Raw genomic sequence first — 12,679 nt, forward strand, 5'->3', positions numbered from 1 at the left:
GGAACAAAACACTAAAGACGTGCAACAGAGCAGCAAGGGGAGCAAAGCAATGAAGTGCCCAGGGAATACCAAAAATAGACTTAGAGGCCAGGGTATGGCACACTTTTAGACTTGACCAGAAAATACTTCTAAAGGTCAGCAAACAGACCTGGAACTTTTTTTGTCCTTGTTTTTGTTGTTTTATTTTATTTGCTTTGTCTTGTTTTTGTGCTTATTATTGTCTATGCAGGTCTATCTAGATAAGATAGGTGGGATAAACAATCCAGAAGAGAAAACAAAGGGACCAATGGTTCCCGGGGGACACAGGTGAGGGGGAGGAGGGGGAAAGCTAGGGGGGTGTCAACAAAACCAGGGACAAGGGAATAACAGATCTTCAATTGATGGCAAGGAGGGCATTGGATACCTGGTGGGGTTTGATCAAGGGCAATGTAGCTGAGAGGAATTACTGAAACTTGAATGAAGGCCAAACATGATGGTAGAACAAGAGGAGTAAAAGGAAAACAGAGGAAAGAACTAGGAGGCAAAGGACATTTATAGAGGTTTAAATACAGGCATGTGCATATGTAAATGTATTTATATATAATGATAGGGAAATGGATCTATGTACATATACTTATATGTTAAGTATTAAGGTAGGAGACAGACATTGGGCCTCTACTCAAGTACTCCCTCAATGCAAGAACACTTTGTTCTAATAACCCGGCATTCTGTGATGCTCACCTTCCCAACACAATTGTTGAAAACAAAATGGGTACATAAGCAAATGTGGTGAGTGAAGAAAGCTGATGGTGTCCAGCTATCAAAAGCTATAGCATCTGGGGTCTTAAAGGCTTGAAGATAAATAAGTGGCCTTTGTTGCTGAGAAGCAACAAAACTCACATGGAGGAAGCACACTAGCTCGTGTGATCATGAGGTATAGATGGGATCAGGTGTCAAGCATCAAAGACCCAGAATTAAAAATCAGATCAATGTGAATGAGGGGGAGCATAGAGTGGAGACCCAAAGCACATCTGTAGACAATTGGACATCCCCTTACAGAAGGGTCACAAGGAAGAGACAAGCCAGTCAGGGTGCAGTATAGCACCGATAAATATTTCCTCTATTCAGTGGTTCTCAATCTGTGGGTCACGACTCCTTTGGGGGTTGAACGACCCTTTCACAGAGGTCACCTAATTCATAACAGTAGAAAAATGAGAGTTATGAAGTAGCAACGAAAATAATTTTATGATTGGGGGGGTCACCACCACATGAGGAACTGTATGAAAGAGTCACAGCATTAGGAAGGTTAAGAACCACTCCCCTAGTTCTTTAATGCTTCCTCCCTCCCATCCAACTATCATGAACCCAATTCCACCTTAAAAATCTAGCTGAACCAGAGCATGTACACTGGTACAGATAAGAACTGGAAACACAGGGAATCCAGGCCAGATAAAGCCCTCATGACTAATAATAAAAGTAGAGATACCAGGAGAGGAAGGGGAAGGTGGGGAGAGCAAGTGGGAACCGATCACAATTATCTACATACAACCCCCTCCCAGAGGGACACACAACAGAAAAATGGATGAAGGGAGACAGGGGTCAGTGTTAGACATGAAAAAAAAAGTTTTATAATTACCAAGGGTTCATGAGGGAGGGCTGGAGGATAGAGAAGAGGGTAAAATGAGATGATACCAAGGCCTCCACCAGAAAGAAAATGTTTTGAGAATGACGCTGGCAAAATAGGTACAAATGTGCTTGACAATGGATGGATGGATGGATGGTGTTAAGAGCTGTACAAGCCCCCAATAAAATGATTAAAAACAAACAAACAAGAACACTGTAGAAACATAATTGGAGACAGTCAAGATATGCAACCAAGAAGCTGAATAGAACCCTGAAGAAAAGATAGACTCCTGAAAGGCAACAAATTATTGAGGTGGCTCTTCAAGCCATCATCCTTGTACCTTCCATCAAAGGACCGCTCCCTGAGGGTCTAAATAAGAGGTGAGGAGAGTTACTGAACGGATTCAGTGGTGAGGGCTGGTTAATAGGATTCACTGTGATTGCCCTTTTGCTGCACATAAGATGAGCTTTCAGAAGCTGCATGGGGAATCTGACTACCAGCAAGAGCCAGGAGTAGAGCTTGTCCTGGGATGTGCACCTCCTTGAGCCAGAAGACAGCGGTGACAGCAGAGGGGAGGAAGAGGAGCACCAACAGCAACACAAGCAAGAGTCTCAACATGGGAGACAGTGGTGGACTTCTCAGCGCACAGAGCAAGTAAACCCCCAGGGATTTGGGGCATGAGACTGGGCCCTTAACTGGGAAAGGAGAGCTGGATTCGCTGAGCCAGAGAGCTAGAGTAGAGTTCATTTAGTTTGAGACTTACCATGTAATGGTATGTGCTTTGGACATTTATTAACAGCTTGGAAAGAACTTTGCAACATACCCTAACTGAACAACTATACCTTGATCCTTATTGATCTTCACTGTGACTTGTTAACTTTAGATTGTGCCCCATAGTAGTCCTATCAGACATCAAAGAATGTCCCATAGGGATTACAAGCCTGCAAATCTTTAGTGAAGAAGATTCCCAGAATTTCTTCCCATAAAGCAACTTGGGGTTTCAAACCTTCAACCTTTCCTGAGTTACAGTCGCATATAGTAGATGATGAATAAACAGCTATGGATTTAAGGAAGGGAATGAAGAGAGGCACATCCTCACCCAATGAGAGCAGACTCCCGTAAATCTCCAGCATCACCTCCTTGTACAGATCCTTCTGCTCAGAGCTCAGTCTCCTCCACTCTGCCTTTGTGAAGACGATGGTGACGTCCTCCAGCGTAACAGGTTCCTAGAAAGAATCAGTGAACTCGGAACCTACATCAGCTTTCCCAGCGAAAGGAGTTTAAGACATGGGTCTGGAGCGTCAGGGTCTAAATGAAGGTCATCTAACCCTTTCAGAGGACATAGTTCTCCATAGCAATCCTGTTGAACGGGGCTGGACCTATGACCAAGGGGCAAAATCTATAGAAAGCATCGGTGGTGTACAAATCACAACCTGGCAGTGGAATGTGTGTGAGGCCAGCGAGAATCAATTTTTGAATGACTGTTACAGCATTAAAAAGTTAAAACTCGCTGCCATCCAAAAGACTGGAACTCACAAAGGACCGATACGGCAGGGTATAACACTCCCTGTGGGTTTCCTTAATGGACTAGACAGCCTCATCTTTCTCCCACTCAACCACTGGGGAATTCGAACTGCTGATCTTGAGCTTAACAACTGAAGTGTAAGCCTGGACAGCACCAATGCTCTTCTGCCTCAGGACATTAGGCAATAGCAAACTAAGTGCCCTTCAGGAGTCATAAAGGAGGGATTTAAGCATAGAGGACGGGCGAGAACAGAATGGAAGACATCCAGGAAGAGGGACCTGTGCTAAGTGTTAAGAAATGGCGAGTATTTCAGAAGATGGAAGGAAACTTCAACTACAGAGAAATGTGAGCATGCACAGAAGGGGCCAAGAAACTCAATGGGATCTGTATGCTGACTATCGTTATGAAAGTTAATGCTCTTTCCAAATGATCATCATACAAAGGGGCAGCATATAAAAACTAAAATCACACGACACCATCGCAGAAACATTCCAAATCAAGGAAATGCACAGAGAGCCGTATCACCATGGTTGGGGTCAACCAATGAGGAACATGTCATTTCTCTACTCCCGTCTCTACTGGTGGGGCCAGACAGCAGGAAACCGCACACCTGTCCAGGTGTAAAGGGTGGCAGCACAACCCCATGAGCTGCCCACAGCGCCTTAGGTCTCCCATGAGCTAAGGCTGAGAGGTTCTTCTCAGTCTATTGGCAAATCTGTGACCCACTAGTGTGCAGCCTTGCAAGGCCGTGTGTGTGATGTGGGTTATCTGTATGTGTGGGAGACAGGTGACTGCTGGATGACAACTCTTAGAGGATTGGCTCAGTGTCCTTTTGGTATCAGCCCCCCAACGACATGGGGTACTGCACTTATCTATCCAGCTCTCATTGTACACAGACAACGTAATCTGTGGCAATGACTGCAAGCAATGGAACCATGGTTGTTGTGGTCGTTACATAATCTGGTGTCAACTTGGGACTTGAGAGGATTAAGAGTGAAAGGGTGGAATCTAGTCTGTCAATCAGATCATAGCCAATGAGGCCTCTGTGTGGGCATGGCCTTCTCCTGAGAATTCTGTAAATTCCTGTATGTTCTCCTTGGAGTTAGGAGAGACTCTCTCTCTCTCTCTGATCACTTCCTTCAAGACATCCCTAAGGAAAAGCCACATGAACCTACTCCATTGCAGCCCTGGGAACTGGAGGAGCCACATGGAGACCCCTACCAGCACTGAGATGTTTCTACCGCCACTGACTTTGCACCCACTGGCCTGTGATCTTCCTGCATTCGGTGTCATTGTATGTGTTTCGTGAGTCTAAAGAGGGCTTTATAGACTGGTATTAGACATATAGACTCATATTGGACTGATGGACTTGATCTGGACTGGGCTGTTTTCTCAATATTCAATTGCTCTTGTATATAAACCTCTTTCTTATATACATGAGTGTCTAGGAATTTGTTTCTCTAGTCTACCCAGAGTAACACAGTTGCCTAGCCCATTCACACTCATCGTGTTACCAGGGTACCAAGGAGACTCGGAGGCTGTCAATCACTCAGAAGCAGACGTCCTCCTCTTTCCCTGCACAGCTGATGGTTAGTTCAAAGGGCTGCTTCAAGGGCATCAGGATGGGCAATGGGGTCACTTAAATAAAAAATTTTAAGACCCTACAGAGAGCAGGTGAACTAAATGGTTGTAACACTGGGATCAAACATTGAGAGGGTGGCACAGGATGGATGCGCAGTATATTTCCATCATTGCCCATGGGGTCTCAATGGGTTGGAGTTGACTCGAGAGCAGCCAACCACAACAATAAAGGTAGTTTCAACACACCATGATTGAGGGCTTTTCCTTCTCCTTTGAGAGCCAGTCCGTAGGCTTAGAAGACAGACCTGTAAGAAGGAAAAACAGCAGCTGTGAGAGTGGACACCACCCACCATGCTCCCACTGGAGCTTCTCTAGCTTGGGCTACAAGGAAGCAGCCAATTGACTCAGCTGTGGCCACCAGTACATTCAGCCTGAATCTGCAGGACTGGTCCCCCTACGCCCCTTGGAAGACCAGAGCTCTCACCTTGTCCCTTGTGTCTCTGAGTCCATTTCTTCTTGGTTTTCATGCTTTCTCTGTTCTTTGAAGATAAACTCTTCTCAAAGGTCTGCTCTTCCTGGACCGAGCAATGTGATGGCCTAAATGACGGCCAGTGACTACCTTAACATGCCGTGACATGTTAATTTCATTTTCAGAAGGATTTCCATCGCCTAGGGTGACTTCTTAACACCGTATTTAGAAAGCTCCTAGCTGTCCATGCATCGGAGACCTAGGCAGAGAAAAAGAAGGTTGGGCCATTGTATATTTTGTGTGTGTGATCTACACCAGGCCTCTTCAGCACCAAACCCATTCTTTCACACCTTCCACAACTGTCATTCACAGAGGCCGAGGTCTGGCAGGGGCTCTGGAGCTTCCACCTTGATTCAGTTCTAATCTCTAAGCCTTCAATGCTGCTCCAGCACACTCCTTTGGACCTGCCAAACCTGACGGTGCCTGGAGGCCCCTACAGCTCAGGTTCCATTTCCAGGTCCCACATCCGCTTCTGCTGCCTGAGCCAGAGAGAACACAGAATACAGCTCAATGCCTTTGGAGAAATTCTCTGTACGCTACCTGGATATTCATTTTGATGTCGCATATCTGAATATTTAGGAAAATGAAGCAACAGCAAACTTATTACTTGGGAAGGACCTTATTTACGTGGAAGGAACAGGACTGAATAATGCTCACTAGATCATACAGAGGGGTCCTGTAAATGTTCCCACTTATAGTATTCAAAGTATTCAAAAAGAAAAAGAAAGGAATGAGGCCACCGAGATGCCTAAGTGTGAACTGTTTAAAAGAAAGACCTGGCCTACATTACTCTCTCTCTCTCTCTCTCTCTTTTTTTTTTTTTACGTTACTCTTTCTTAATAGGACTTTTTCCTTGGTGGGAAGAGCAATCTGGAACTTCAGTCAAACAGAGAAGAGCACAGATCCTGTGATCACTAATGGATTAGTCACCCAACAGAATTCTGCCACCGCTTTGTCAAGGTACTGCTAGAGAACAAAATGTGTCTTGACAGGAAGAGCCAGGAGGAACTGGTACCATGACTAACGCCATTGAGTCCACATAAATAAATATTTCTCCAAAGGGAAAGAAAGCAACTTCCTTCCATTCACCATCACCCTCAAAACAGAAAGCTCAAAGCCATCAAGTAGATTCCCACGCACACTGACCCTAGACAAGGCTTTGGAACTTATACATCTTTAAATAAGCACATTCCTCTTTCTTTCCCTCACAGAATAATTTTAACACAGAGGGTGACTCCCAGAACCCCTTGAATGGCCATAAAGAGAATCATATACACGGAAAGCAGGCACAGTGCACACTGTGTCAAGATCACTTCTTCAGCGGGCCTTCATCTAAAACAGTGGTTCTCAACCTTCCTCAGGCCACGGCCCTTTCATACACCTCATGTGGTGGTGACCTCAGCCATAAAATTATTTTTGTTGTTACTTTATCACTATTATTTTGCTACTGTTATGAGACATAATGTAAATATTTGATAGGCAGTATGTTTTTAAGTTCCAAATTGAACATAATTAAGGCATAGCGATTAATCACAAAAACAATATGTCATTGTACACTGTGAAATATTTCTAATGACAAATCAACGAAATTTTGTCTTGAAGCACGGTGTATCATGGCTAACAGTCTTCATATAACAACAGTAAACCACATCGCTACATTTGGTGACAGTCTGCATAAAAAGCCACCATCAGTCTCAAGGTTGAGATGGCTTCTTTCTCACCAGATCAGTGTATCTGCATGTGGGCGGACCCGCCTGGAGACGGATAGAGGAGTGGTGTCTCAATTCCTAAGACCATCAGAAATAAGTGTTTTCTGATGGTCTTAGGCGACCCCTGTGAAAGGGTCATTTGACCCCCAAAGAGGTCGCGACCCACAGGTTGAGAACCACTGATCTAAAGCCACGTAATTCCACTAAGGTGCCCTAACTGTAGTACCTCACGACAGTATCACCATGTATTAGTAAACGCAGGTGCCGCCATTTCGTCAGTGTAACCATACTGCGTTATAATTAGCCTTTTATTTTTTTGACCGAAGTAAGGCCATTTTGCAACTGCTGTAATTCCTTGAGTAAATGCTGTTCTCTGGGACTGCTGAATCATTGCCATTTATTTTTGAAATGGCTGATGATGCGTGGAAATCCCGTTTTATATACGTTCCTATTTTCCTAGTCGCTTAACACCACTTGCCTTTGTAGCCACGTTCACATTTCTGCACATAGTGAGACACCACCTGCCCTTGTGCCTTGTTTATTCCACAGTATAAAAACCTCTCTCTTTAAGCACTCGGGGTCAACAGTGAATTAGCCATAGTGGCCTTTGACCACAAGCCAATAATGGTTTATTAATCTTAATTAATCTGGAGTGTGATATAATTGATTTTGTCCTGGCATAACACTAACCGTACAATAAGCCTCATTATATACCCCAATAACAGATGAAAAATGCTAAAGCAATTGAGACTCCCAGAAACCCTCTAGTGCAGTTTGACATGGTCCCATACAGGTTCCAAGGCTGGACATTTTATGGAAGCTCTCTGGCAAGCAGCAGCAGCAGCAGCAGCAGCTTCCTGGCACATCTTTCTCCTGAGGAGCCACTTCTGGGGTCAGAGGCCAATAGAAGCACGTTACACACTGACCCCCAAAGACTCTTCACAAGGATCTACATGTGACTTCCTCCCTGGGGGATGGACGACAGAAAAGTGGGTGAAGGGAGACGTCGGACACTGTAAGACATGACAAAATAATAATTGATAAATTATCAAGGGTTCATGAGGGAGGGAAAGCAGGGAGGGAGGGGATAAAATGAGGAGCTGATGCCAGGGGCTTAGATGGAGAGCAAATGTTTTGAGAACGATGATGGCAACAAATGTACAAGCGTGCTTGACACACTGGATGGATGGATGGATTGTGATAAGAATTGGACAAGCTCCCAATAAAATGGTTTTTTTTTAAAAAGAAGTAAAAAGAACAATCACCCACAATTGGGTTGTTTTTTGTGTTGTGTTGTTTTTCTTTTTTGGTGGGAGATTTTTGTTAAGTTTGTTTTGGGTTATTCAGTTAACTGCACCCAAGAGCAGATAAAATAACATGTCTGCTAGTTTAAAGTTTATGCATTTTATTTTATGGACAATAAATTTGACAGTGGAAACAAAATCCCCCCACCCCATAAAAGTCTAGCCAGGGTCCTATCTGTGTTAGAGCAGCTAGCCGGCTGGGTGTCTGGTCTCCCCTCAAATGACAGAGATGAATCAGAGTCCAGTCATACTCCCAGAAGGTATTCATGTAAATCATCCCCCACGTTGATAGTCCAGGAAACGGAAAGGCTGATGCACTCTCCTGAAATTTCAGGACATAGAATGCAGCTGGATATTCTTTCTGCCGTATTTCACAATGGGAGAATGGTTACTTTTGTAAAAAATCTGTTGTAATTCATTTCGGGGGGGGGGGTGGTGTGTGTGTGTGTGTGTGTGTAGAGTAGGGGAGTTGCCTTCAGATTTGTTCTGAATTAAAATGCTATTTAATTCACATAATTTAAGTGGAAGCAATAGCTTCATTTCAACTAATAGGGGGAAGCTATTGCAGTATAGTAAATCATTTCCACAAGGGGAAATGTAAAACCATTTTTTAATGAGGGTTATGGAAACATGAAGTTCTTAAAAGAAATGAAACCCACGACTTGGCATGGAAAAATCTGTCATCATTTTCTTCAATGTCTGAAAGATTGAGGTTTAGCAGTGAAAATACGTTCCATCTCTAGCTGGATTTCATGCTAGGTTTCCACTGGCGTCTTCTGATATTCCAGTTTATTTGATTTCAACAAGAGGAGGATGAGAGAAAGGGTCCTCTCGGGCGATGCTCGCTCTCGCCCTGTGTGCTGGACCACGTCATTGCAGCTCTCCATCTGGTGTCAGGGCATCAGGTGGGGAGGCCATTCTGCCCGTTCCTTTGATGACCACAGAGGTACAACGGAGTGTCATCCACCTTCCTGCCCTCGGGATGCCAGGTCTTCCACACAGATCTGGGGTGCTGCCTTTGCTTGCCTTAGCCCCTGCTCATACTCATTTTATGGGCACAGGGACCCATGGGAAAATGGGGTCTGAACTAATGCAAGAGCAGGTGTTCAAAATGGGCTCTAGTGTCCTCTTCAGAATGAGCCTCTAAGGTCATTCCGTCTGTGGATTCCAATTATAAAGCTGCTCTGCAATTTTATCCCCCTTTATGGCGAAAACACAGACTGATTGGAATGTCACCTCAGCAGGAAACCATACAGTGGGGGCGAGAATGGGTCTAAGATGTATTTAAATGTGGATATCTGTTTACAAAACTGAGAGTTGTTAAGTCAATAGAGAGTCATTTTGAATGGGAGGGTCTGCTTTTTATATTGTGTAATTAGCTTACTCTGAAAAAATAGCTTGGCCAAACAATAAAAACATTGTTACTAATTAAAAAAAAAAAGCAACAGCAGCTATGAGATTGGAGGGGTTTCAAGCTATGAGATTGGACATCACCCACAATCTTCCCACAGGAATTTCTCAAGCTTGGGATACAAGGAAATAGTAAATTTACCCAGTTGTGTCCCCAATACATAATACATTCATCTTCAACATGAACTTTGCTATCTCTATTCCCCACTCCAGACCCTCAACAACTCTCCCCCTTTCCCTTATATCTCAGTCTGTTTGTCATGGTTTCTGCACTGTCTCTGTTCTTTGAAGATAAACTCTTCTCTAAGGTCTGCTCTTCCTGGACAGAACGGATCAAACAATGTTATGGATGAGATGGAATCGGGTGACTACCTTAATTTACTTGACAGGACCACTTGGAATTGATTTCCATTCTAGATGAGTTTCTGTTCCCTGGGTGACTTCTTCAACACCTTAATTATAAAATCCCTTTGTTTTCCAAGCATCCAGTCCCTGGGCAGGATGGGGAGGGGGTGGTGATTTGCAGTTGTTGGAGCCTTTGTGTGTGCTCTACCCTCAGGCCTCTTCAGCAGCCATCCTGTCCTCTCACACCCTCCTCAGCCCTCATTCCCAGATGCTGAGGGAAGGCAGTGGCTCGAGAGCTTCAACCTAGATTCTTCAAATCTGCTCCCTGACACACTTTCTTCAAATTTCTACCTGCCAAGCTTTACTGTGCCTACATGCCCCTACATCTCAGGTACCATTTTCATATCCCTGATCAGTTTCAGCTAACAGGACCAAAGAGATGACAGAATACAGCTCAGTGCCTTTGGAGAAAGGGTCTCTAAAGCGCCCAACAGACAAGTCAGTCATGAAGAAAGACGTCTCTGTATCACTATGCTCAAAGTTTTACTTGTGTTCTTTGGAGACATTTAGAGATTTGAAGTACGCCCCTCCAAGTCAGTCTGGCTTCTACAAAGATAACCTCCTAGTGTGCACTGTGTCTGTCACATCATCCTACCACAGTCCTCCACTCAGCTGGCAATGGAAGGGAAGGTAGTTTTAGAGTGCAGGGCTACCTGCAGAATCACCTCAGATGTACTACAAAGAATATCATTTTAGTCCACCTTGTTGCTGACGTGAACTCTCCTGGAGTCCATTCCAATGGAAGATATGCGGACAGACGCGCTCCAAAAGTTTTCATGTCTGTGATCGCCAAGTACCTGAATTCCGGGCTTACCTTCCAAGTTTCCTCTGTGTGGATTTGTACTACTCACCTTTCAGCAAGTAGAGGGGGGGGATCTAATTGTGTGCACTGCCTGGTAGTCGACATTGCTGCCTAATTAAGATACCCAGTCACTGGGTTCAAGTCAATTCTGACTCACAGCGACCCCAAAGAGCAGAACACGACTGGCCTTTAGGATTTCTGTCACTATACATCATTATCAGAGCACACAGCATCACCTATTACAGAACAGAGGACTGGTATGAAGTGTGCACCTAGAGGTTAGCAGCCCAAGGAATATCCAGGAAAAATATTGTTCCTGGAGGTGGTTGGCCCACCGCTACAATCACTAAAATGTCTACAAACATTAAAATCATTTTAATCCCTACAGTCGGTATTAAACCAACTTGATGAATAATTCTTGGATTTAACTTGAATCAACGATGTCCCTGAAGCCGTCTTGACAAAGTACAAAGGGAAATTCAAATCCATAGGCTTCTTCCATACTACGTGAGAGTAGTGCAGAGGACGACGTCCAGGGGCCCTTCACTCCGGACCGTCTCAGGATTCATGGCGATTCGAAATGCCTCGATGGGTTGGTTTGCCCAGACTTATTCATTTTAAAGGGCATTTTACTGCTAGGGAGGGGCTGTTGCATTTCCATTTTTCAAATCCTGCTACCTTTCAAACATCCGATGAAGAGCTAGTTAACTCCCTCTATCAAAATGCACTAACCAGACACCTGGCCCAGGAAACACTTAACCAAATACTGACTCAGATGACAGCCCTGCAAAACCTTTTCTCTAGGACGCTTCCAGAATCTCTGCTGAAGATGGAGCGCTTCCATTGGGGAGCACTCCGGAGGGCCCGAATGCGGCCCGCCTGGGCAGTTCTCCTTTGATATTCGCCTGAATCCTATTTGACTCGCTCTTCCGTTTGCCCAATCCCCTGTCCGAAAGCTCGCTCACCGTCCTCGCTGCGAGCGCGCCCCCCCCCCCAGCTCTCCCCGGGAATGGCCGCCCCCAGCCTCACCGCCCGCTCCGAGAAACGCACCCAAGTCACTTGGGCAACAATTCCGAACGAGGGGTGGCAGGTCGGAGTCGCGCCTTGAGGATTCAAGGCTGGGCCCAACCCAACCCCCATGTCGCCACGCCCGCCCCTCCCCCTACAAGCGTCACCAACATCCAAAACTTACCGGATTCGGCCGCCTTCCGGATCGTCCTTCGCTTAACATCCACCGGGCCGAGCGAAGGGCAGCGCTCACGACGTGGGTTTCCGTAGCGCAATAAGACCCGGGGGGCAGGGGGGGGGGCGAGTCTCAGGTTTCCACGGTCGACTTCCGGTTCCGGCCGTCAGGAGAAGGCGACCTCCCGGGAGCTTCCGGTTGCCCTAGCGGAAGGACTAAGGAAGATGGGTACCGGAAGTGGCTCTCCCACGGTCGCGGCTCTTGTTTCGAGATCCTGCAGGTGCCAAACCCCTAGCCCCACCCGCCCCTGACCCCGGCCTAAGGTTCCCTTTGCAATAACCCGTGTTCAAAATTCGCGGGGTCGCCAAAGGCCCCACCAGCGCCATGTTAATTGTCATGTCCGCTTCTGTACCCACCCGTGCTACAGGGTCCAGTCTTTTAAAAGCCTTGCTCACTGTGTTCAGGGGCGCAGAACTTTTGCACTCCAGTTCCTCTGGGTCTCAGGCTAAATAAATCCTCTTTCCATCTCTTTGGAAAGGCCACCGGGACATTGCAGCGCCAGAAAATTGCTGTAAACTGTTGGCGAGCAAAAGTCTCAATCAGACACTCACTGAAACAGAGATGGAAC

General features: G+C 45.6%; 1 protein-coding gene across 4 annotated transcripts in view; it reads right to left on the bottom strand.

Moving 5' to 3' along the window:
- LOC142432716 (uncharacterized) overlaps window positions 1–12,324 on the bottom strand; it is a 41,184-nt gene extending 28,860 nt beyond the window's left edge. For 2 of the 4 annotated variants that reach the window (XM_075537954.1, XM_075537949.1), the window contains exons 1-4: window positions 12,061–12,324; window positions 5,194–5,437; window positions 4,956–5,014; window positions 2,703–2,829 (exon numbers count right to left, since the gene is read on the bottom strand). In XM_075537954.1, coding sequence (XP_075394069.1) covers window positions 2,703–2,829; window positions 4,956–5,014; window positions 5,194–5,236 — 229 coding nt within the window. In that variant the 5' untranslated portion in view covers window positions 5,237–5,437; window positions 12,061–12,324. Of the gene's footprint in view, window positions 1–2,702; window positions 2,830–4,955; window positions 5,015–5,193; window positions 5,438–5,528; window positions 5,718–12,060 lie in introns of all 4 variants that reach the window. The other 2 variants (XM_075537950.1, XM_075537955.1) reach the window with 2 other exon arrangements.
- Window positions 12,325–12,679: the final 355 nt, after the last annotated feature.

The sequence above is a fragment of the Tenrec ecaudatus genome, chromosome 18 (genome assembly GCF_050624435.1).
Source record: "Tenrec ecaudatus isolate mTenEca1 chromosome 18, mTenEca1.hap1, whole genome shotgun sequence".
In the NCBI taxonomy this organism is placed as follows: Eukaryota; Metazoa; Chordata; class Mammalia; order Afrosoricida; family Tenrecidae; genus Tenrec; species Tenrec ecaudatus.